Source organism: Rhagoletis zephyria, unplaced genomic scaffold (genome assembly GCF_001687245.7).
Source record: "Rhagoletis zephyria isolate East Lansing unplaced genomic scaffold, Rhagoletis_zephyria_1.1 Rzeph_scaffold_03539, whole genome shotgun sequence".
NCBI classification, from domain to species: Eukaryota; Metazoa; Arthropoda; class Insecta; order Diptera; family Tephritidae; genus Rhagoletis; species Rhagoletis zephyria.
This window is the reverse complement of record NW_016160622.1, coordinates 1-26,779: the sequence shown is the minus strand read 5'-3', so window position 1 is coordinate 26,779 and position 26,779 is coordinate 1. Positions and strand designations below refer to the sequence as shown.

Sequence of the window (26,779 nt, the reverse complement as noted above, 5' to 3'; positions counted from 1 at the left end):
GGATTCAGTGATAGGATTTTCGTAGATTTCATGAAAAATCGCACTACGATAACCCTGAATAAAAAAGGTAAATGACAAAAATGTACGTTAAATAAAATTAAAATAAAATAAAAAATGAATAGATTGAAAATATTTAATTTAAAATTAAGTAAAATGGGTTGAAATTAAAAAAAAAATTAAATTAGAAAATAAAATCTAAGATAAAATATTTGTATCTTACATTTTGTATGTATATGACCGATATACATGCATACAGACATATATGCACTTATGCATACATATGTATGTACATATGTGGATGTTTAATAGACAATCTGTTGCACAAACGCTTTTTTGGCTGAAAATTCTAAACAACGGAGGCAAAGACAAGCAAACGTATAAAACTTGCAGGGTTGCATTTACCGTATTTAAACATATTTTTTACATATGAAAGGATTCGGCCTACATGATTTTTTTTTTTTGTAATAATATGTAAATGCTATTAATAAAAAACAAGTGCACATGCATAAGCATTCATATGTACATATGTATGTATGTATAATAATCATATCAACGCATGTTACTTATACGCCAAGTAGGCCAAAACATTTATACATTTTTTCGCCTCCACTGTAAACATATGTTCAGCATTAAGTTCTCTTCCGGTTCATCACTAAAAACTAACAATGACGTAGTTAGATAAGTAGTGACAAAATTGTTGATAAGCAGTGCCTTACTAGAGTGTATCAAAAAAGCGACGAATGTTAAGTCGCCACTATATAATAAAAGCTGTATACTCCAGCAGGGAAGCTGATATATAAATTTGTCTTGCTTGAACAACACAAATTGTCAAGTAATGGAGTTGTATCAACATCTTACCGGCAATAGCTAAAGAAATTGCTTATCGAGGATTAAGTAACACAAAAAGTACTTAAATAAGTAATCGGCAAAATACTTTCAATATTCAGTATGAATTTTGCTGATTTTGTGATTGGCGGTTTATCATCCACGGGTGCTTTATTCTTTACAAATCCGCTTGAGGTAAGCAATAATAACATTTTCACTTCACAAACACACACATGCATCATACCAACGTTTTGTTATACTAAATTATTACTTTGTTTTATGAGGTGATTAAGACACGCATTCAACTGCAAGGAGAATTAGCAGCGCGCGGCACATACGCTGTTCCCTATAAAGGGATTTTGCATGCCTTTACAACAGTTGTTAGAAATGATGGCTGGGTCGGACTACAGAAAGGCCTTGTGCCAGCAATGTACTTTCAGTTTATTATGAATGGAGTACGGTACGTAATGATTTTTAGATTTGAAGCCTTGAGAGTTAGAGTAGGCCACCTAAAAATAAAAATAAAAATTAGGTACAGCTTAAAATACATTACTAGAATCGAAACGGTAATAGCAACAGACAGGCACTTTTAGCATTATTTAAGTGAACCTTTCAGTAAGAGACCGCATTTATAGATCCTTCTTTCTCATATTACCAGAAAAAAAGCGTCTCGATAGGCTCCTCTCTAGCACAATTTATCTTTAATCAATTAAGCTCCTGGTACGAGGTTCCGAAAGCAAAAATTGTGTATTCCCGATACACTCTTTAATAATAACTTTTCATAAAAAAATTACATTTTAAAGCATTATTTGTATTTCCAGTTTGGGTATATATAATACAGCAGTCAACAAGCAGTGGACACGCACGAAAGATGGGGTTGAATCGTTTGGTTTGGGCCTCTTTTGGGGTGCACTTGGAGGTGCAGTTGGCGCCTACTGCTCCAGTCCGTTTTTTATGGTCCGTATATTACCCAGCTCTTAAATATCTAACCTATAGTACATATGTATTATATACATTGTATATAGATAAGGAAATGCATCAAAATGATGTACATATCGTGTTTAAAGTACAAAACCGCGTATCAACAGAATACAAAACCGCGTGGGTGAGGTTGCATAAACTATTTTCTAGAGAGTAAAAACGCTCATATTTGAAAATGGTTCTATTTTTTTATAAAACAATCGCATTTTTGGCTAGTATATTTCAGGACGAATGGATACGCATTGAGGTAAGAGCTTGTTTGCGCAAATCCAATTTGTGGCAGCAAATGTCAGTTATGCGGTTTTGCAGAATGACGATACGCGGTTTTGTACTTTAAACGATGATATGTATGTATTTCATTACTTAAGATATCATATTTAACTAAATACGTTCGGGGAAAATTTATCTCATGATAAGGCTGAATATGTTTTATAACGGAATTTTTTAGCTGGGGCGGCACGCGTTTGAAAACCCTATGAATATTTAATTAGGATTTCATCAGGCAGGTCTGCAATTCACTTTTGAGTCAAATTCACTTTGAATTAAAATTGGCATAGGTTGAAATTCACTCGGATATGAATTGCAGAACCACCTGTATGGCGATTAAAGAGCAGCTTAAGTTAGTGGTATAGTTATGAAACGCAGTATATATGTACCTATGTATAATTGTATGGAAATATGTATATGCACACATACATCTGTAGTTATATATTTTATATGTCAATTAGCGATTGTTTGTTCTTTCATTGTTGGCGGTGCTTGCAAAACCGTCGTTCGTCATCAAATATTTATCTGAAATATGCCATACTGTTGATGACTTTAAATTAAACATAATAGGTACGTACTTAGTAGATACTTAGTTTACAATTGCTAGGTAAATTTTTATAAGTTGTAGTAGCTTAAGATATCATATCTAACTAAATACGTTTAATTAATTACTTATAATTTCCACTAATGTTGTGTTGTGTCTTCCTTTTTACGCAGATAAAGACACAACTACAGTCACGAGCTCCAAAACAAATTGCTGTTGGTTATCAGCATCATCACACTGGCATGCTCAATGCCATACAACGTATTTATCGGCAAGGTGGCATTGCTGGCTTATGGCGCGGCTCTCTAGCTTCCATACCACGCGCTTCTATTGGTTCTGGTGCACAAATTGCCACATTTGGCAAGTCGAAAGCACTGCTGCGCGAGTACAATCTAGTCGTACAACCCACAATGAATTCGCTTTGTGGTGGTTTCTTAGCTGGTTGTATTGTAACTTTGGCCATTACACCGCCAGATGTTATAACAACGCGGCTCTACAATCAGGGTTTGGATGCAAATGGCAAGGGCTTATTATATAGTGGTTGGTTGGATTGTTTTTTGAAAGTTGCACGCAGCGAGGGTATATACGGTCTATACAAAGGCTTTTGGGCAAGCTACTTGCGGCTGGCTCCACACTCAACACTGGTCTTATTATTCTTCGATGAGCTTTTAGCTTTAAAAAATAAATATAAAATTTTGTTGTAGTGTTCCTGTTTCTTTTATGCGTATAGGGTGCTTATAAGATGTTTGTATGACATTTACGTTAATTTTAAGTTAATTTTATTTTCAAATAAATACGTTATGGTGTAGATTTTAGGAATTCATGAAAAATTTTGATTTAATATCGTCCCCCTTATGCCAGAAGTATGAATGTGCAAATTTAGCAATTTTGAGTTATTGGGTTGATTTTATTAACCTTTGAATGTTTCGTGTTAGGCAAAAACCTAGAATATCATGCGTACACGATAACCACATATTTTGCTATGTCAATTACATGAGGGTCATATGTAGAGCTAAGTCTCATAAAAAACTTATGATATGTCTTCCCAGAGGAAGTTGTTAGACTCACCGTAGGGTTGTGGCGGTCGAAACACGATAATGACGTTGAACTCGAAGCATTTTTCAAAAACCAAATAAATGAACAAATAACGTCAAACTTAAAAAAAATGGCAAATACAATTAATAAGCTCGATAAGGAGAAAATTCTCTGTCTAACAAACTGATAAATACACCAAAAATGGCGAAGGTATGCGTTTTTCCATCTGTCGTTTTGTAAACCAATTGAATGTATTGAAAAAAATTTGATTGCGTTTCCCCACAAAGTTGAAATTTTGAAATAATTCTCCATCTTATTAAATGTACAATATATCGACCCCTAATTGCAATTTTATCGTAAGCGACAAATTATCGAAAACATTTTTTTTTTTGCTGCAAATAGGTTACAAATATTAGTTACAACGTCCTACGTCACAGACTTTGAATATTTACCGTTACGTAAAAAATGCAAAATGAATTGTATCGTTTGCTTTATTTCCAATTTGAGTTCCAACAATTTTATCGTATTAGGGAATTTACATGAGGCGATTTTACAGGCAGCTTTTAGTTGAATGCGGCAGTTGCCTGGTGTAAATGGCCTTTCAACTAATCGTTTTCTATGAAGTTGGCCAGCTGCCTACTTTCGTCCAACTTTTGATTCAACTAATCGCCTGTGAAAATTGAATCATGTAAATTCCCTATAAGCAACCTTGTTCGTGCAGAAATTAACATATTTAATCCTTTCTTCTGTGACCGGCCAGATATAAATTTTATCAGTGCACTTGCATAATGTTCCAGAGACCGAAAATAACAGTTATTTTTTTACGAGTAAATTTAAAAAAAAAATGTATCATATGAAAGAGGACTGAAATAGCTTTTAAATAGAAAAAACTAACCGCCGCTATTTATATATATAAATTTTTTTTTATATAATTTAATACTAAAAAATTCATATACCTGATCCAAGGTTTGTTCTATACTAATTAACATTTTTTATTTAAATATTTTTCAATAGGAGGCTTTGCTCGTTTAGACATTTCAGTTTTAAAGCTATTTAAGCTCTCCTTCATTTGATACCAAACTTATTTAATTTTGATAAGCGGTTTGTTTATTATCCGGAAAGAACTTTTATTTCGGAATAAAAATATTAGACCAAGTTTAATTCGTAAAAAAAAAATAACTGTTATTTTCGGTCCTTCCAATATTCGCATTCGCAAAAGATCCGCATTGATTATTGCGAATGCGAAAGCGAATGCGAATATTAAAATTAAGGCGTTCCCACGACAGTCGGGTCTACGTAACCGGAACGACCCAGATATATATCTGGCCAAGGACTGTCACTCCAGCAACACTCCCCAAAAAGTCTTTGGGGAATTTGTATGCTGCTACAACAACAACAACAACATTAAAATTAAGGCGGAAGCTCCGCGGTTGCGAATGCGATAATTAATAGCCGTCATCGATTCGCCACTTCTCGCTCGCTATGTTTGAGTTCCGGTCGCTTAAAGAAGAATTTTGCATGCGAAAGCAACAAAAAAGTTAGCTAGCATGGATAGACGATAGCGAGTTTGGTTGTACCTCATTGAGTTCGTTCGTTTCGCCACTCGCTAACTGATGGCGAATCGATGACGGCTAATATTAATTAATAATTTTCGAAAATGAAATTTCTAGTTAAGCGAACCGAGCCCCGACTTTAACCGACTGATGAAGTGACGAATCGAAATTAAGGGCAAATAAAAAATATGAACATACTTTGATAAAATGAAAAAATATCACATGACTCACCATTTCTTTCGAACAAAATTGTACATGCAATTCGGCGCAACAGCATAACTATCGACATGCGAAGGACCATCAATTATACATATGTATGTATATGCATATATATTTACATACATACAAATACATACTACTAAATGCACTCAATTTACTGGCACTCGTTTTCACATCTTTTGCTGCGCGATTGCCTTTTATTTCTAGGCAGCGCCACCATTTTGTAAAATTTAACTTCAATGACTTACAAGCACTTCAATGCTAACACTTTTCACAACACAAATAATGAATTATATATAATTATTGAAATTACTACAAAGCACATATATGCACATTAAATATTTAACTTTTATCATAGATTTATAAAAACTTTTCACTTTAATCGAAAAACCGAGCGCTCGAGCACTTTATCCAACCGACGATTTAAGTAGAACTGAGGATACGGAACTGCTGATCATAGGAACATAGAGAGAAAGGAAACTAATGTTAAAATAATTATTTTCCCTTGTTCGATTTCCCATTATTAGCAGCGTTGACACCAACCAACGCAACGCAACGCAGATTTTGCAAACACAGGAAGATACATGCGCCGAGATTTTCAATCATTTATTCAAGCACGAAAATGTATATATATATACGTTTTGAATTAAAAGTAATACTTGAAATTGAAAATAATTAATGAAACTGGGATTTTAAGCATATGTATGTACTTATGTTTGTATATATGCACAAACATATATGTATATGTACATGCAATCATAATTTGTGTGACAATTTTTTTTTGCCAACCTATGAATTAAATGGAGCCAATTGGTTTGTGTTATGGCTAAATAATTTTTGAAAACCGTCCTACAAAATTTGGTACCAGTGAAAATTCACGCTTTCCTCTCTGTGTTCCTATCGCCAACGGTTCCGTTTCCTCAGTCGTATTAAGGCTGTCGATTGAATTAGTTGTTCGTTCGCTTAGGATTTGGTTTCGGGGAGAAAATGATTCGAGTCAATTTGTGAATCAAAATAAGTGCGCAAGTGTTTTAATAAGAGTGAATGCAGTATAACGAGGTGTTTTGGTTGAATATGTGCTCTTGCAAAATGTAAGTGCAAAAGTTTTGAATAAGAAAATGAATGTTGGTCGCTGCAGTGCCAAACCACAAGATGGCGGCACACCCAAGTAAAGAAAGTTGGTTGCGCAGCGAAAAGTACGAGCCTATTTGCGTTTGTATGAATTTGTTTATGCAGATAATTATGCCGGTATGTAACACGAGGCGACAAATGAAAGTGTACACCTTGTTGTAATATATTATTCACAATTATTTTAAAGACAAATTTTTGCATTAATTATTTACGAAAATATAGTTCACTAGCAATTACCCGGCGTGCTTCGCTGCGCCTTAAATGTATTTTTGTGTTGTAACTCTCCCCCTAAGCTCTTATGGCCTCATTTACAAANTCATGAACAGCTTTAATTTGATACCCATATTAAACAAATACATCCTAAGGTTACCCGGGTCCACGTTTTGGGGCCACGCCCCCTTTATATATCAAAATATTTTTTACCCTGTGACCATCCCTGGAAGATATCCAGTGCGTGTGTAAAATTTGGTTACGATCGGCTTATTCGTTTAGGAGCCAAGTGTGTCTATAGGTACATACATAATTTGAATTTTATATATATAGATAGATTTTATAATGGCTGCGTTTCTTTATATATTCCGGATAATCCCATTTCACAACCAGAATAAACAGAATGCGATTGAAATATACGTTAACATATCATCAGGAACGTTCTAAAGAATAAGTAAACAAAAAAGTTTATTCCAAACATTCAGAATGAATAAATAAATGCAGCCAATATAAACCATATAAGTCAAAGTTTCACACTTTATGTGAAGTTCACAAAAATTCCAAAAATTTTCATCACAATTTTCAAGTTTTTATTTAGAATTTCTAGAAAATTTGCGAGTATGCAGTTTTGTAGCCCATTGAGTTGTAGTCTGATTAGGTGCGAGTTTCAACCGGCTAAAAAATTGCGTTGATTTTTGATAATAGTGTTTTTTTGAGACTGCGTTAGCGGTTTTTTAACCGACTTCACAAAAAGAAGAAGGTTATCAATTCGTCGGAATTTTTTTTTATGTATGTGGTGGTCCCATACTAATACATAATCATGCATAATCTAATGACTAAAACCCATGATAAAAACATAGCAAGGTAGAACCGTTCTCTCATTTTGTCGGCCGTGATTTTTTTTTTGAAGTTTGCCAGCATTTTAAAATCATATAAAATTGAAAATAAAAAATTGAAATTGTTCGAAATTTTTGTTGCTTGATATTGAAAATGAAAATGTGTGTGTGAGTTTGTGAGTCAATTTAAAAATTAAAATGTTCGGAAACGTCAAGAATTTTAAAAGTAACTCTCAGCGGTTCTACCTTACTATATTTGTATCATGCTATNACCGTTCTCTCATTTTGTCGGCCGTGATTTTTTTTTTGAAGTTTGCCAGCATTTTAAAATCATATAAAATTGAAAATAAAAAATTGAAATTGTTCGAAATTTTTGTTGCTTGATATTGAAAATGAAAATGTGTGTGTGAGTTTGTGAGTCAATTTAAAAATTAAAATGTTCGGAAACGTCAAGAATTTTAAAAGTAACTCTCAGCGGTTCTACCTTACTATATTTGTATCATGCTATAACCTACTTCAGAAATACAACAAGTCAAGAAAGGCTCAACGGTCTAGCATCTATGAATATTCACAAAGATATTACTTTTTCAATTGACAAAGTTCTAAAACAATTAAAAAATTCAAGAAAAAAGTGAAAAATCTTCGTTTCATTGATTTATAATTGAATGTGTTTAAAATTATTAACATGTTTTATAAATAAAGCGAAAAATTGTTGAATGCATTTAAAAATTTCGTGTTTTTACACTTTATTGCGCATACTTTTTTCTAGAGAACCCTTTTTCTAAACCTATATTACTGAACTGTTTTTCTTCGATTCGAGTCAGTGGCTGTAGGGTCTGTATTTGTGTTATTACCTTTTATTGTACTGTGTTCATTTCAACTTTGTAATTTTGGAAATTTTAGATTTATGTGATTTTTGTGGTTCGTCAATCAAATAGAAAATTTTTATTATTCAAACTTTTCTCAAATTGTGTACAACAGAAAATAAAATAAGTTTTGTTATTTAAAATAAATACCTACAGTGGCGGACCACAAGGGGCCCTAAAATTCACTTTTTTTAAATAATCCTTACTTATGAACATCCTTCGTTTATAAATAGATTATACAACATAAAAACTATCGCAAGCGCCAATTATTTGATAACTTTCCTCTCAGCATGAGCAGGAAAAATATCATAAGCGCCATTTTTCCATAATAAAGTATGGTATGCAAAAAATAGATAGTGCCATTAGAAAGCTATCATTCAATAATATTGTTGTCCTTTTAAATCCAAATAAATTTTTATACTCTTTAAGGGAGAACTAAAAAAACATCTCCTGAAAAATTTACCTTTCGTCGCTTACAATAAAATCGCAATCAAGGGTCGGTAAATAGGCGATTCCAGCGAAAAGTCTTTATTACGCGCCTCGAACAGGCCCATAGAAAAATGTATACACAAATGATTAGAATGAAAAAAATAAATCTATCAAGCGGTGACTGTCTGTCCGTCCGTCCGTCTTTCCGCCTGTGCACACGATAACTCGAGCAAAAATTTAGATATTTTAACGAAACTTGTACTTCCTTTCAGCGTAGGACGGATGGTATTGAAAATAATCAAAATCGGACGATAACCACGACTACCTCCCATATAACGGTAGTTTTCAAAAATACGAAAACTACAATATTTTAGTAACTACTGAAGCTTATGCACTCAAAATTCATATTTACAATGATTTTTAGGTGAAAAAAGATTACATGTATGTATATATCTTGGCAATCGTTTCACCAATTTCTCCCAAACTTGGCACAGTTGTTGGTCTTGGAAAATCATAACAAACGGCTAAAAAATCGGACAATAACCACGCCCAGAACCCATATAAAGATATTTTAGGGAAATACGAAATCTTCGATTAGTCAATAAAGACTGCAGCTAATTTATTCAAAATTTACGTTTGCAATAATTCTTTTGCAAAAAAATACGTTTATAACGGTAAATTTCAGAAATGCTTGAAACTTCGATACTTCGAAATTTAAGGATCTAATTTACTCAAAATTGATACTCAGAATTCCATAAACTAAAAAAAAACTAAATTCCAAACTAAAGTGGGTTGGGTTGAGCCTGCACGTGGAGGTGGTTGATATCGCGGGAAAATCTGGGTACTCCAGGGTCTAGTCTGAATAGGTAAAAGTTTATCCATATCTAATATACGAAATTTTCCATGTCATGGCGCTCAGTTCAATGTCAATATCCCCTTCCCTAAATAACAAGAAATTTTATCATTACGCTATTTTAAACAGAACACAAACCAGTGTTTATTTGAAACGCATGTTTTTTTTGAAAATGATCCTTTACATATATACTAAATTAAATACTTATTACATTTTATTTTCGATGCATTTTAATGTATGTAAAACAAAAATATATGTATGAAAGTTTGTGATGAATCAATAAATCATGCTAACTACAGATTTTCTTCTGTCATCCTCGAATACCAACTGCATTTGTATTTTAATAAAGATTTATCGAAGAAAATAGGGATGGAAAGAACAGCACATACGCAACTGTTTTTCTTTCGAGAAAACATAACACGAAACAAAATGTATAATCGCACATTAGGAACCACCTCTAAATGAATTGCTTTTAGCAAGACATTCCACTTAGCAATAGTCGCATGCGCCGCTACCGCCACACTATTGGGATATCCTTTAAGGTACACAACGTGTGGTTGATAAACAGGCGTTGCAACCTCTTTACAACATGCTTACTGAGTTTCTCCTTGCACGCGTACAAAACGATTCAGTATGGCTAAAATGCCGGCCATAGCGTTTACGCGACTGTCGGTAGGGAGACGTCGCAGTTGCTCGACCAAGTGTGCAGCAAATGCCGTATTATCCTCGAAGTCGGTTAACTCCAATTGCAGGGATTTGTGTGCACGATAAGCAGCAGTAAGCGCATTCTTTTTTGCCTCAGTCATTGTAAATGTGTGGTGCAAAAAATCTCTTGCCGTATTGGAAAAGAATTTGACGCTAATAATTGTACACAGGGCGAAACTGGACGAAAGCAGAATAGTTTTTATGTAAGTATTTACAATGTATTTGTTATTATCTTACCGTGTAATATATTTTCAAGTTTTGGTTGATTATTGTAAATATTTTTGTTCACCTTTTAACAAATGCACAAAATGTTAGAAATTGGCAAATTTTTTGCAATCTGCTTCTGCTACGAATAGGAACGTAAACAAAAAATGACGTTTTGAAAATGAAGTTTGCTGACAACATATAGGCGTTGCCACACAACACTTATTTAGTTATAATTTAATTTCCAGTGATGCATAACAATTCGGATCGACATGTTGCGACATGAAGCAAAAATACAACCCAACCGACGTTAGCACCAGTGATCGGAGCTCTACCACATTGTGGTAGATCGTCCACTTTTTTGGCCATCTACCACATCTACCACCCAAGGTCCGAAATCTACAACATATTCGCGTTTTTGAGAAGTATCATTTTTGCTCGACATAATTTACTTAATTTTTTTATTTAACTTTGTTTAATTTTGATTTTCGTTGTTTTCTTTGCTTTGNAAGAAATGAATTGAAATTGGAAGGAGGCAAAAAATAATTGATATAGCAAGTGTTTATTGTGCTTGTGCTTGTGTGAATGTGTTTTGTACATACATTTCTGTTTTTATTTGACGTTAGTTTTGTTGTTGCCATTATTTGGACTAAAAATTTGGTTTTTTGCGTTCCTTTACTTTTCCTGTTATTCTCTTTTAGTGAGCGCATTTTGACACTTTTCAGATTTTAGTCCAAAAAGATAAGGAATGAACCTATTATTTCTTGAGGAAAGAGTGAGGCAACAGGCTGTGAGGTATAAAAAATGTCAAAATTCCTTGGACACACACGCGAAATAATGGCAATTTTTTCTTGACCGTTTTCTTAAGAGCTGGATACTAAGCTTTACCAGTGAAAAAAGATGGCGTGGAACCCTCTCAAAAAATCGACTTTTTGCACTCTTTCGTTCTTGCGTGATCTTGTGTCGTTCGTTCATGATGTTGCGGAGCAGGGACCGGAGCAATATTTTACGCATGTTTTTATTAAAGACCTTTTTTATCCTGCCCACGCTTTTGGACGCAATAAGCCAAACATATTTTACAAATAACCGAACCGTACCGTTTAAAATAATATTAGTAGCTCAGAAGAGTTATTGTTTTTAAAAACCTATTAACTTGGAATTTATATATAAACACATGTATGGATATGGAATTTATACATGCAAACGGCAAAGCAATTTTGGACAGTTTATTTATGTTTCAGCAAAAAATTTAAAAGCGTTCAGAGAAAAGCTTTTCAGAAAGCAGTTGCATGAGCAGTTACACCTTGCATATAAAGTATCTTTCGAAAGCGGTTTTTTATTCCCTAATGGTAATTTTTTCTTGACCGTTTTCGTGAGAGCTGCATACAGGGCTTTAAAGGCGAATTGCAGATTGCTGGTGCAGCACGAGCAAAATGAAATATACTTCCGAAATCGATTTGCGCGCTTTGAGTTGCCGTCACACTTTGCAACATTCATTTCTGAAACTGATTTCCGAAAAGTGACAGAAAGGTCTTTCTGGCTTTTCACACATGTAAATAAAATTTATTTCTCAATTTGAAAGCGAATTGCGTGGAAAAGTTGGAAATTTGTCAAGTCTGACATGCTCTATATTGACACATATCTCTTAGCTCTCTCCACCGGCGAATCTGCTTGCTATTCACGTTACTCTTCCGAATTTCACATCAATCAGCGCAATTTTGTATCCTATCGGTCCGATGTGTATTTTAAAATGCTGCAAGCTGTTTCACAGTGTGAACAGAATACTACTTTGTTGAGGAAATGCCGTGGAATTTCGTATTTATTTCATAGAAAGAAACTTTATTAGCAATTTGACAGCTTTTTCACGTGAAACAGGAACAGAATAGTATACTTTATTTCCGAAATTTGACAGCGAATTCAATATTGATTACGAAAAATCGCTCGTGTAAATGGTGATTCAAAAATCGCTTACCTCAAAGTAGACAGCAAGTAATTATCGCCTATCGAAAAATTGCCTCATGTAAAGGCAGCTTAATAAAAATTCAAGTTAAACTCCTGGATTCCTCTCTTTAGCAATATTTGCCATCAAAATTGTAGATGTGAGTTGGCATCCCATATTAGCATGCACGTAGTAAACAAAAGGGAATTGCAACGATAAAAACTGCTGGCATTTGTGAAAGTAGAACGACTCGGTGGTGCAAAATATCTTGATAAAATAAAAAAGAAATAAATAATTAGTCTAATTAATTCATACTCAACTGTTAACTCAATCAGTGCGATATTCCGTAACTGCTGCTTTCACCTTTTTTATAAAGCTAAAAGTGTCTCGGCCTTGAGTGCAGTGCGGGCGCTCACAAGATGAAAACAAATCCACAACTTTGTACACAGCTTTTAGCATTGATGCTTCTTAGCACATGCCATTTAAGTGATGGATATCGAAATAGTGAGTAACCTTGTGTTTATTAAACTAATCTCTTTTTAAACAACTTCAAAATTTAGTTATGCTAAAGGATTACTTGTGCGCTGACAAGTTTCTCTTAACACTGCAAACGCCCTTTCGAGGTCACCCCGCATTTACGCTTACTGAAGACCGCGATTCAGCAGCCACCATTACACAGGTGTGGAATACTACATTACCTGGGTTTTATTCTTCCAACAAACTGAAATATGATTGCCACTTTCGAGTGCAAACATCTGAACGACCACCCCGCGGTATATACACCGTCATTACGCGTCTCAAATTTCGGCGCGACCCAGTGACAAATACTTGTCTTGATTACATACAATTCGTTGGCGGGAATCGTCCACCATCCGAAAAGATATGCAACGAAATAGCCATAGATGGTCCAGCGGGACGGTTAATATTCGATCAGCGGGATCGTGAAGTTAGCATTCACATTTACATTGATCGACGTCATTCGATCAGGGAACCATTAGAACTGCGCATGGTGCTGACAGCGCATTCCGAGTGCAAATATACTGGCGATTTTTTGTGCGACCCTAAGGATCAATACTCATGCATTTCCAGACATTTTGTACGTGATAATATAACGAATTGCATGTATCCGTGTCGGGATGAGATTTCCTGTTTTCACGATGGCATCACCCCGGACGAAATGGATACTACAAATGTAGCACTTTCAGCACTTACGTCGTTAATTTTCACAATGCTTGGTGTAGGGTTTTGCGTATGGGTTTGTTGGAAATATTGGAACTGCATAACAGTGCAACAGCATGCACATGAAGCGTCTGCGGCTGCACTACGTAGAGGGCAAATAGTGAGTATTTATTAATAATGATTCATTATTAACTTTGTGAGTACGAGAGTACATAAATACATATTTCAGTTGGATAAGAGTATTCACGCCTTCTTGTATACGTGACTTTTCAAAATTCGAACAACCGTGATTTGAAAATGCATACATATGCGCATATATCGCACACCGCCTTTAAAAGAGTCACAACTCAAAACTTGGCATTTTTGAGATTATGCGATAAAAATGTACGCAGAGCTTTTATTTTCCTTTCAGCAAAAGCTGGAGCAAATTTTTGTTATAATTTGTTAAAAAAAAAGTAAAGGTAAAATCGCCCTTGCCCATTTAATTATCATGTGCTAAGAAATAGTTTTACGCATTTTCTGACAAACGTTTTAATTTGAGTTGTGACCCTTTTGAAAACGGTGTGCGATATGTAAATACATACATACTTATGTACATATGTCCATATCGTCGCTTAAAGTACAAAACCGCGTATCGTCATTCTGCCAAACCGCGTAACTGACTTTTGCTGCCAAAATTTGTATTTGCTTACACAAACTCTTGGCTCAATCCTTATTCATTCGTCCTGAAATAAACCATCCAGAAAAGCGATTGCTTTATAAAAAAGACAGCCATTTTGAAATATGAGTGTTTTTAGTCTATAGAAAATAATTTATGCAACCTCACATACGCGCTTTTGCATTATCTTGATACGCGGTTTTGTACTTTTAATCGCGGATATGTATGTATATACGCTATTATACACAATATGCACGTTTGCTTTTTAACCGACTTCAAAAAGGCAGGAGGTTATCAGTTCGTCGGAATATTTATTATTTTTTTGATGTATGTTCGATATGTTTCGATAATTCAAGGGTGGTCCCATACTAATTTAGTTTAGATACGATAATTGGATAGTGAAGAAATTAACGACAATCTTAAATTTTTATATGAGAATTGAAGTCGGTTTTGTTTTTTGCTTAAAAATTACTTGTTTACATAAAATCTTTAAATTTCAGGATACCCCGGTTATTGAGTTACCAATTGCGCCATCTTTTAGTGATGCTATTACCACAAACATTGGACATGAACTAGATAATCAACGCCAACAACCACAAACACCAAAAGATTTACCACCAAGCTATGAATCACTATTTCCCGATAGATAAGCGGCCAATTGTACTGGTTTTATGTATATCTATATTTAAGGAATCTCTTTTGTACTAATCAAATGTGAATGAGCAAATTTTATAAGTTAATGAACAGTTGTGTGTAAATAATGTGCCAGCAGCATGCTACTAGTTATAACTGCGTATATGCATACAAATGGATATACGTATAACTACATGTATTGTACTGTGCTGCCAAAGCATTTATATATATATTTTTTTGTTTTTACAATCCGTGATGTAATATTGCTATTATTTGTTTATATACATATATATTTTTTGTTAATGTTTGTTAGTCCCAACAAATGTGTGTATGATTATTTATGTTTGTACATATGTATATGCATGTAAAAACGTTAAGAAACGTATCTTTTAAATTGTCTAAAAGCTCAACCATATAAATTTGTTTCGTGTTTTCCTCACCAGTAGACTTTATAGTATGTTGAAAATTGTAACTGCCTTTGAAAATACAAACTATTCAATTATAAATCAAGTAATATACAGACTTACAGAAAAAGTAAACTCAACCATTTTAATATCGATATGAATCTAATTGTATACCAAAGAAGTACTCTTCAGTAAAAATGATATTAAAAGAGATTTACGTACATATGCAACAATTATTTAGATAGCCAATTATTCATTGTAAATAGAAGGTTTTCGGAGATTTCAACACAAGATGAACAAATAAAAAGATATTGGTAGATATTACATACATAAACATATGATAACTGTTACGAATGCACATGTGTTAGCTGTACCTGTTAAAAGGTCGTTCACTAAAAAGACAAACAAGTGTTAATATGTTACGCACAAAAAGAAAAATAAAATAAAATTTGTTAGCTGATAGTATAAGTAAGACTCTGTCCTTGTCTTCCGTGCTGCAAATTGAACATTTGATAAGGACATAAAAGTATTTCCATGTTTCAACGACTAGTTATTTGTTCTCTATTGGAAATTTAAACTCAATTTGAACTTAAAGTGGCTTTCGTTGAAATTTATTGGGAAATTAATTGCAAAACCGTTCCCATAATATACTTAATAGGCGATATAAAACCAGATTGCTTAAAAATATTTTTGTTTTGCTTTACATGTTTTGGAAATAATTGTTCACATGGAATTTGCGTTATGGACGAATTTTTATTCACCAATGCTTTAATATCCTTAAATTTATGTATCTTAAGTGCTGAACACATTGAAAACGATGAGCTACGGGCCATAGCTTCCAATTTGTTATTTTCATTATCATCATCATGAATTTGTATGAGTTTGACATAGAAGAGGAAGAACCTTATCTATCGCTGGGAAAATAGAAATAGATCTAAGCTGGCCAAAACCATAGTCGTCGCGTAGCCCTGTCGTCGCCAAAATAATTATCTACATCATAAGAATACGTGGACAAATAACTTGACAGCTGTGGTCTGTAGCTCGTAATTTTCTTTGTGTTCTGGGTATAATTGTACGAATTTTGATTTAACGGCTATTTTGTATATACTGAAACTTTTATTATTTAAACTTGAGAAAAATATTGTGACATGTAATTTTCTTCATCACACTTTAAATATGCATTAGATATTACTTTTTTAATGCATTATGCTCGTTTCATACTGGACATTATATAACAAAAAATATTAACGACAAACTTTGGCACGTTCCCACGACAGTCGGGTCTACGTAACCGGAACGACCCAGATTTATATCTGGCCAAGGACTGTCACTCCAGCAACACTCCCCAAAAAGTCTTTGGGGAATTTGTATGCTGCTACAACAACAACAACAAACTTTGGCATTAAAAACCAGTGTCATTACGTCAAAAATGAAAATCCTTAAAACTGTTTCGTTTCGTTTTATTTATAAATTCCTTTATTGTTTTTACATAATTTGTTTTTTTTTTAGTTATTTTTATTTATTATTATATTATTTTGCTATATTTTAAGTGCACAATTGAATTTAGCGCCCTACCGCTTCTAATTTGCATATATTTTGCTAACTACCTACCTACACTTTTTCTACGCCTAAAATTTCGCAGTCTAAGCCAATACTCAAACTGAAGAACTATAGTATGTATGTATGTATATGTAACTAATACTAAATAAGATACGGTTAGTGTGAATTTACTTTGTATTTAAAAAAAATTATACGTCGATTGTAACGAATAATACATTAAAGAGCAAAAATAAACTAAATGTAATTAATCAAAACTACCATAAAATTAATTATTTTTTAAGACGTAAAGAGATTTTAAGTTCGTGCCTAACCGACCTTTTATAGCCGGCGCACGAATTCAAAAAAGGTATCACATTCGTTTTGCATTTTAAAGACATGCCGATACGGTAAAAACCGGTTTATCTATTAAAACGCTTTGCAAAATTAAATCGTTGCATATATGTACATAAATATGTATGTGTGCATACACTTTTGTGTGCACATATTCATTCTTACTCATTTATAAATAATACATTTCTTAATAATTTTATAAGGCGTCATTTTCAGTATTATGACTCATCAAGTCTACGAAAAGTATGTACATTAGTGTGGTCTTAAGTTGCAATTTTTATGCTCTCAGCCCTATTTTTTATTTTGAAACAAAAAATATGTAGAGGTCGCAGAAAGCGCTCAAAGTTTTCCATGTACTTTATGCAAAAAAAAAAACAGTGAGTATATTTTTTCGGTATAGAATAATCCTGGGGTGAGAGCATTAAGATTCGGACTTTATTTTTTTTGTGCCACCCTAATGTATGTACATACTACCTGTTCAATATGCCGTGATCAACAGTTATTTTGTTATACGATCGATTTGTGCTACATGCATAAATATGTATGTACGTTAGGGTAGTCAAAAAATTTAAAGTCGGAATTTTAATGCTCCCACCTCTTAGGATTGTTCTATATCGAAAAATATACCCTCATTTTTTTATTTTGAAATCAAAATATATTTAGAGGTCGTTCAAAGCGCTCCATGTGCTTCATACGAAAAATGCAGTGGGTATATTTTTCGTTATAGAATAATCCTAGGGGGTGAGAGCATTAAAATTCCGATTTTTTTTAAACCACCCTAATGTATATACAATATGCCTTGATCCATGGTGAAATTATGCCAGGTGTAATAATAAAACAGCTTTCTCGCTTTATTGGGGAAAATGCCTCGGTATCCCAAGCCGACAAGTCGCGGCTGGTATTCCTCAGCACTTAGAAATGGCCGGGACGCTTCGAGAGGATGCAGGTGGGCAAAACCCACATTGCCTTTAATTCGGAAGGTTCTGCCAGGTATTTGCTTTCATTGAACAGTTGGAAGAGCAGACAACTTCTGGGACTGTTGACTGGAGACAGCGTGTCACAAACACCTGACAATAGTCGATATAAAAGACAACCTCATTTGCCCTTCCTGCTTGAAGAAGATGTGACCGCAGAACACCTTTTGCGTCTCTGCCCTGTCTTCTAAAATGACGTTTCAGATTTATGCCAGCGATTTGCTGAAAGACGAACACTTGAACTCTTTGACACTCAACAATCTGATTCGATTTATTCGTAAATTAAGTAGATGTAAATCAGATTAAAAGAAACATGAAAACAGTAAATTAGGCGGCCTATGTGCTGTTTGTTTTTTCACGCTGTTTTGTGTATTTAGTTCCGACAAAAAAAGGGGGAAAAAAATTAAAATTAAATTTAAATTTCGTGCAAAAATGTGGCCGTACCGAAGCCAAGATTAAGGACGGCTAGGCTTAAGAAACTTTGAAATTGTAAAAGTCGAATTTCTCACGCTTTAAAAAAGAACAAAATAATTAGTAATACTATCGGTCAAAGTTATCGAACGCCATGGAAAGCATGACGCACTTCCTTTCTTTAAGATTTTATTCGTTTACATTTAATCTTCGGCGTCTTCATTTTTGGAAATGCAATTACCTTACCTTAACTTAACTGGTATGTATGGCCAATAAACAATTAAGAACGTAAACATGTAAATACGTAAGCCTAAATTGCCGTTGTGGCAAAAATTGAGATTTGGTTACCCCTAACTCCAGGCATTGCGTTTTATGCATAAAAAACCACTTTTTTGCTTTCCTGAACAATTTGAGTGCCGTAAGATAGGCGGTTTTGCAAAAACGATTTATAATTGAGAAGTCGCCGTAATATAAATTTAATTTTGATTCTTATCATCGGTGCGAGTGCATTGACCAACGAATCGACTTTTTAGAGACATGCAACTTTTGAATTGTAAAGTCGGACATATGCACATTGCGTCACGTACGTACATACATACATATGTACTTACTATGCGTGTACATTAGGGTGGTTCAAAATAAAGTAAAGTCGGAAATTCCATGCCACCCCCCTAGGATTGTTCTGTGCCGAAAAAATATACCCTGTTTTTATATTTTGCAATCAAAAAATATTTAGAGGTCGCTCAAAGCGCTCAAAGTTTTCCTTGTACTTTATATGTATGAAAAAAAAAATAAAAACTTCGTAGAAATGTCGGGAATTCTTGAAAATCTTCAGCAGAATTCCACTAATAATACATAATTGTTTATTTGAATTTTCTAATATCAACAATTTTTTATGGGTCCCCCAGTGCACCAGTGAATTTTCTTTGAGGTTTTTGGGGGACCTATGTATAAAACAGTCAATATTAAAATTAATTATTATCGGAAGTCTCTTGAAGAGAAAAATATTGATTTCTATACCATTTCTGCGTGATAGTGCTTTTTCCCATATAAAATACAAGGACAACTTTGAGCGCTTTGTGCGACTTCAAAATATTTTTTGATGCCAAATCAAACAAAAAAAACGTAGGTAAATGCTTTTCGGTATAAAACAATCCTAGGGCGTGAGAGCATTAAAATTTTAACTTTATATTTTCACATAAATTTTGAACCACCCTAATATATGTGCTAAATGTCAATTAAAAAAAAATGAAGATGTGCGTTATTTCAGTTAAGTTAATTTCACTGCTTGACTTAACATAAATCTTCGTGCACAAAGGCCGTGGGAGTTTACTAATATATTATTACATATGTATGTATGTATGTATATAAATCAGTTTGGAGCTTTTTGGGTTTGGTATACGATTTAGCATGGGCGATCATTCATTTGAGCGCAGAAGGAACGAGACCGATCTGATGGGTATTTGATTTGAGAACATTTTCAATTACAACATACGAAAGTATTGTTTTTGAACTCTTCAATTAATGAGTTCAATTGAATCAAGACTTGCTACCGGTTTCATGTTTTCTTATTGACCGTGATTGCTTATTGTTTGGAGCTTGTAGTAACGTTTTTTACTTTACTTAAAGCTGTGATCTTATTGTTTCTTCTGTTTGCGCTTCGTGTGAGTGCCCGTAAATTGTGTACATATCTACATACCTACATACCTACATACTTACATACAAAAGTACAGCGATGCCATTTTGCTTAAATTTAAGCAAATTTTATTCATTTTTTCCTGCCTTTTAAAATGTTAAATTTTTGGATTAAAATATCCGTTTTGATAATTTTCCTTAAAATTTCATAGTCAGAAGAGTTACCATTTCAATCAATTTGTTAAATTTATTTTAGGAAGGCTGTCCTCCAGCACCCGTATAGAGTTCCAGGAAATGTTGCTCCCTGCCTTTACTTACTTACTTTTTATTTCCATAACCTATTTACCAAGCTTGGTAAGAAAAGCCCAAGTACGGCTTTATTTAAACAACTAATTACCTCCAAGTATTTTTTGTTTTATTAAGTCCCGTTTAATAAGTTTCTTAATTTTAACGGAATTTGGTAAATTTTTTGAACGATTTTGGTAAATCATATTTTTCGGCCGCGGAAAGACTGCATATGTATACAGACATACTTATCTGCACGCATCTACTCAATTACCTTATGTGCGATTTTTATTACTTTCACAGACATTTGTGGCTTTTTCAAGAAATCTCATTTTTCCTCTTCTTATTAACAAGTGTCATTATTGGCATATACTATTTGTGCATATGTGTTACATACATAAAGTATGCACATATGGATGCGCACTAGGGTGGTCCAATTTTTTTTCCATCCTCTCCCCAGAAAATTGTAAAAACTAAATATTTTTTGATCAAATAAAAATATTTCCATTCATAAATCTTCAAACAATAAACTTATAGTGTATATTTAAATTTATAATTTCACTTACTATCTTTTCATAACCGATACTCTCATACCTTCTAAATATACAAAAATTTGTTCTTTTATTTTAGAGTTAAATTTGCATCATAATCCTATTGGTGGTTTTTTATTCGATCAAAATTTGTGTATTTTTTGCACCACCCTAATGCACACGTATGTTTATCGGTCCCTTAATATCTACGTCTTTAAACGAGCCTTAAGCATCGAGAATTATAAGCAGCTGGATTAAAACTTTGTACAAAATCAAATTTATCTAATCGGCGCACAGTGGTCTGGACGGTACAAAATACTAAAAATGAAAGTTTTCAAATTGTCACTAGGACCGAATAGAATTTCTTAGGCACGTCTAGTAAGAAGGCCCCTCCATTTTAGGATTTACATGATCTCTTTGCATTTGACCTCTGTAAACGCTACGGTCCTGAACGTACCACAGATTCCTTAAAATTTCTGAGTTCGCTAGAGTCGTATCCAGCACCCTAGGTTTTGTTTTGATCTAAAGTTTTTTTTTCTAAATAATAGCGAACATTGTGACGTTCCCCGATGGGGCATCTCTGAATGCGAATCCGAGGTCTGTTGGCCACCATCACGTCAGGTTCGAGGTCATTTGTAGGTCAAGAAGGGAAAAATTAATTAAATAAACCTTAAAATTCATATATGTACATATATGGGGTTTTCGACTCACTGAACCCGAATCCGAGATCCGTTAACCTCAACTAGGAAAAAAAATTATTCAATAAAATTAAAAATTAATTTTTTTGTTTTTGTTGGCGCTGAATCCGAATGTGTGTGATTCTTCAAGGTCATCTAGAGGTCATGCCAAGGTCATCTTAGGGTCAAATTCAGAAAAATTGTATTGAATTTTTCCCTACTTGACCTTCAGATGACCTCGAACCTGATGTGATGGAGGCTAACATACCTCGGATTGGTTATTAGTTAGTGAAAAACATGCATTTTTGTAAGCATAAGTAAAATGTAATTTTATTAGATTTCAAAATTGTTGAAACCATTTCTGCCAAATTTTGCCAAAAATCAATTGACGTATTTTTATCATTTAACACCTAGACTACAAACGCACAGACAATTTTTGCCACATTTTGCCAACTTTGTTTAATATTTGAATTTAAGAGGACCCTAATTTTTACTATGTTCTATTAAAATTCAATAAATTTTTAAATTAGAAAGAATTTAAGAATTTTTGAAACCTTTTTTCAAACTCCTAAACCTAAAACTCCTAAAAACCTCTAGCAACAATTCCAAGAGAATTCGATAAATTTTTAAAAATTTGTCTACATTATTTATTATTTTATTACTAAACTGCCCCATAAGCTAATAGATACGAAGTGGTGTACAAATCCATCAACGCGAATCTGTTAAAATAGTTTTGTCCCGCTAGATTCGCTATTGAGACCACTGTGTGGCGCCCTGGAATATGTATGTATGTATTTTTTTTGGTGACGGATTTTTGCACTTTTTCCATATAAGCATGAGTTTCTTATGAAATTAAAATGTTGAAGACCGTTCGCAGCAAAGTGCCAAAAATAAAAGCCAGTTTTCATAAATTGCACTTATTTTATAAAAAAAAACGAAAAATTAGTAAAAAAAATCTTAAAAATCAACACGCATTGCCGCTTGAAACTACACTTCATGAGACTAAAATGGTATGGGCTATAAAACTGCATACACAAAAAATTTTATAAATTTTCCAAAATTGTGTATAAAGATTGAAACTCTTATTTAGTACATGGTTTTGGCTAAAGCTTGGACAATATTTTTATAGAAAAATAACAAAATAAAAATTTAGCTTGAAAAACGCTGTGAATATTAAAAAAAAAAATCAACACGTGAACACTTGTGTGTATGTGTATTTAATTTTAGAAAAAGTCATATTAATGTACATACTTACATATATGTTCAATTTCAAAAGGATTGATTTTATTAATTGCAAGAAACTGAAATGGTAAAAATAGCATCTACATACATACCTATTTAAAATTACTACATCTTATCTTTACATACAAACTTATATACAGATCAGATTACAAGGTAAATGCTAAGCGAAAGCTGTGCGTGATGAAATTCGCGTAGCAAAACACATAAATATTTATGTATGTACATATGTACGTATGTACATCTCGAAATTGATATATGCACATATAGCGCGGTTATGTCCTAGGTTGGTCGATCAAAATATCAGTCAGTCGCTTGCAGTTTATGCGGGATAGAATGAATAAAAAAGCAAAAGAACGAACCTTTAAATTTTTTTTTTAAATATAATATAAAAAATTATTGCAAATATGTGTGGCATGCGTTTGCAATACGAATATGTAAACGAAAAAGTTTGTTCCGAACGTTCAGAATGTATAACGAAATGCAGTCAACAAGCTTTATAACTAGACATACGGCAAAATTTATTACATTTATTTATTTTTTAATGTTAATTGTTGTGGGCTTTTTAAATAAAATTAAATTCTTAAAGTTAAAACTAACTGTGCTATAATGAAATAAATAACGCGAAATAAAATAAAACAAAAGATGAAATAAAAAATCTAAGTAAAAAACAAATAATTTTTAAGCAAAAAAGTAATTCAATTTTCATTAAGAGTACCGGATCTATACTAAATTAGTACCACCTCTCCTTAAAAAAATATAGAAATCGACGAATATTCCGTCGAACTGTTAACCTCCCCCTTTTTGGAAAACGGTTAATAAATATATAATAAACAAAATTTGCTTGCAACCGCTCGAACCGAGCATCGAACCTGGATCCTACGAAATTTTAGTACGCAGCTACCACCATTCGCCTTCCGGCTGGCGGTTTTGGTCAGTGTTGTCACCGAAAATTCTCCTGCTCTACATTAATTTTAAGATGAAGATTAGCTGCAGGACTTAATCCGGATCAACTGCAGTTAATTTCCTAGTTAATTCCGAATTAACGAGTTGATCCAAATCAACGCTGCCGTCTGTCTATGCTTTTACTATACATGCAGATACTTTTCCAGTGAAAATTATCCACTAAAAAAATTTGTGGATTAAAAAAAAGCGCAATACTTTTTTTTTATCCATCTCAGCTAAGGTTTCCTCCATATAATTGGCGTTTTCAGATTAGCTGCATATTTTGACTGATTACACAGTTCGAAAATTTTTTTAATTTTTTTACCACCTGAATAAAACACATCGTATCTTGAAGATTTTTTGGTGCTGAATGCAAATATGGTCGCAGAATTGCTCTAGCACGTGGGATATCCCAACCTCAAAGTGCCAAAAACACGGTTTTTGGCGATATTTGAGGTTATATTATGAAAATAACCACTATTTTTCTACTTAGGGCATCATTTAGCATTACTCTTCCCCTTGAAAATTCATTTTCTTTTGTTGCGATTCGATTTTTCTTTCTCGAGATATATATACCGGTTTTAATGAGCAGTACTTCGGTATTACTTAGTAAACACGACTTATCATGGCATGTGTAGAGGCTGTTGTTCAATCGTTATGAAATCGAAAAAGTTTTGTGTATTGATTTATACTTGTAAACATTGTTTATTTTTTTACTTTTGTTAAATACAAACTGTTATAAAAAAAGTATCCTTTGATTCAAAAAAATTTTGTGCTTTTGGTGTGGTAAAACGCTTTTTTCCAAGTTTCGGTGCTTTTTGAAACTCAAATGCTGGCAACACTGTTTTTCATGAATAATACAGATGCGATCATCCAAATAGCAACGAAATTCAAAATGATATTGTCATTTAAAATATAATTTAATCTATAACAGAAACCACAATAATAATATATAAAAGTTTAAGAGCTTGCACAAATTGACAAAAAAAAAAATTAATCAAACTTTAAAAAATTTTCATAAAAATTTTAAAATTTTTAATAAGAATATTTAGAAAATTTTTGTGTATGCAGTTTTGTAGCCCATTCAAATGTAGTATAAGAAAGTGCAAGTTTCAAGTCGTTAAAAAATTAACGTTGATTTTTTAGATTTTTTTTTGATATTTTTTTTTATATAAAAAAAAAACAGCAACACCTCCACAAAAAAAAATTTCTGAAAAATACCGTCATATGGGAAGTGGGCGTGGTTACGCTCCGATTTCGTCCATTTTCAATACCAACCTACTTTGGCTAAAGAGAAATCTACATGCCAAATTTCGTTGAGATATCGCAATTTTTGACGGACGGACGGACAGACAGACATGGCTCAATCGACTTCTCTCTTCATTCTGATCATTTGTCTATGCATTTGTCTATATCTATCTCGATTCGTTTTGGCTGTCACAAACAACCGTTATGTGATCAAAGTTATAATACCCTTGTGCACAAGTGCGCTCGGGAATAAAAATATAAAAGATTTACTGGGCTATGAGATGTTGCAAAATTATAGATTTTTCTTACTGATCGTTAACTGGCCGGGAGTCCATCTCTTTAAATTAGACGTACATGTTTTTACTACTGATTCGCATTTTGAGAATAAAAATACGTGACTCTTGTTTGAGACTTTTTTTATCGGAAGTGCCTTTTTCAACCACTAAATGGGCTTCGAACTTTAAGTTTGCGTAGAGAATGAACAAAAACTAAAATTTTAATATGAAAAATGTTACTCATACGCCATGTGCGATTATGTACGCCATGTGTAAATATGTATTACCTAAATAGAAATTTCGTAAACATTTTCTTACATACATACATATATTTATAAATCGATTGATTTGAGGGAAAATTTGAAAATGATAACAAAAAAAAAAAACGGCCAAATAAAAATCATCCCGATCAGCCTAGTGATTGCCGTTTAATGATAACCGCACTTGCTCAGTTAGCTGTGCGAGCTTCTGAGCTTGTCTTGCTGGGGCGGGCTTGGTCATTCTAGAACGTGACTCCACTTAAAGCGGGTGTGCCATCGTACCTAATTGTACGCAATCAACGCGATATTCAGCTGCTGAATAGCGCGCGTGTGTAGGTGTGTTCCGTACACTTGTTTAGCATTTAGGAATTGACAAGTTTGCTTCAACGCATCTGGCGCGAAATTTAATTAAAAGGAAAAAAAATATTTTAATAAAAACAAAAATAATAAGAAACAAACAAATTAATAAAAAATAAATAAATACATAAGTAAATACACACATGTATGTATAAAGCTAAAAATGCAAAATAATGCAAGCAGTTGAAATAAAAAAAATGAGTGATAGTGTTAATAAATGTAGAACATCATCTAGTTAACGAGTTTAAATATCTTTTTATTAAAAATGTATGACTTAACTAAATATGCGCTAATTCATTTGCTTTAAAAGTGGTGTAGTTGTAGTTCATGACGACAGCGATCTGTGCATATATAGTTGTATGTATATAACTTTGTATGTTTGCACATTTATTACTATTTAATTGATGTTTGTCAAAGTGTCCCAACAATGATAAGCATTCATATTGCGCTCGTATGCAACAAGTGGCTGATTTTTTATTTTTTTAACTATAAAGCCATCAGACTTAAGGGATATGTAAAAAATCATAAAACGACAGTTAATCTTAATTGCAGCGAATTTTCGTTGCACACCCACGTGAAAAT

At 33.3% G+C, this 26,779-nt stretch overlaps 2 protein-coding genes and 1 long non-coding RNA gene across 3 annotated transcripts; 2 read left to right on the top strand and 1 right to left on the bottom strand.

Moving 5' to 3' along the window:
- The first annotated feature begins 225 nt into the window (after window positions 1-225).
- On the top strand, window positions 226-4,443 carry LOC108369201 (solute carrier family 25 member 35-like). The gene is made up of 4 exons (XM_017624238.1): window positions 226-1,020; window positions 1,110-1,285; window positions 1,647-1,782; window positions 2,791-4,443. The coding sequence occupies exons 1-4, from the start codon at window positions 949-951 to the stop codon at window positions 3,319-3,321; spliced, it is 915 nt and encodes a 304-aa protein (XP_017479727.1). The 5' UTR covers window positions 226-948; the 3' UTR covers window positions 3,322-4,443.
- Window positions 4,444-9,860: 5,417 nt separating this feature from the next.
- LOC108369204 (uncharacterized) lies at window positions 9,861-10,838 on the bottom strand. The gene is made up of 2 exons (XR_001848467.1): window positions 10,692-10,838; window positions 9,861-10,631 (listed from the first exon to the last, which is right to left on the bottom strand). It is a non-coding gene; the product is annotated as an uncharacterized LOC108369204 (long non-coding RNA).
- A 1,774-nt stretch (window positions 10,839-12,612) lies between these two features.
- LOC108369199 (uncharacterized) lies at window positions 12,613-15,196 on the top strand. Its single transcript, XM_017624236.1, has 3 exons — window positions 12,613-13,101; window positions 13,158-13,936; window positions 14,935-15,196. The coding sequence occupies exons 1-3, from the start codon at window positions 13,017-13,019 to the stop codon at window positions 15,082-15,084; spliced, it is 1,014 nt and encodes a 337-aa protein (XP_017479725.1). The 5' UTR covers window positions 12,613-13,016; the 3' UTR covers window positions 15,085-15,196.
- Window positions 15,197-26,779: the final 11,583 nt, after the last annotated feature.

Coding starts and splice junctions, on each gene's coding strand:
- LOC108369201 (XM_017624238.1), top strand. CDS start 949: ATGAATTTTGCTGATTTTGTGATTGGCGGTTTATCATCCACGGGTGCT. Junction 1,286..1,646: donor TTTATTATGAATGGAGTACG/GTACGTAATGAT, acceptor TTGTATTTCCAG/TTTGGGTATATATAATACAG. Junction 1,783..2,790: donor GCTCCAGTCCGTTTTTTATG/GTCCGTATATTA, acceptor CTTTTTACGCAG/ATAAAGACACAACTACAGTC.
- LOC108369199 (XM_017624236.1), top strand. CDS start 13,017: ATGAAAACAAATCCACAACTTTGTACACAGCTTTTAGCATTGATGCTT. Junction 13,102..13,157: donor AAGTGATGGATATCGAAATA/GTGAGTAACCTT, acceptor TTCAAAATTTAG/TTATGCTAAAGGATTACTTG. Junction 13,937..14,934: donor CACTACGTAGAGGGCAAATA/GTGAGTATTTAT, acceptor TTTAAATTTCAG/GATACCCCGGTTATTGAGTT.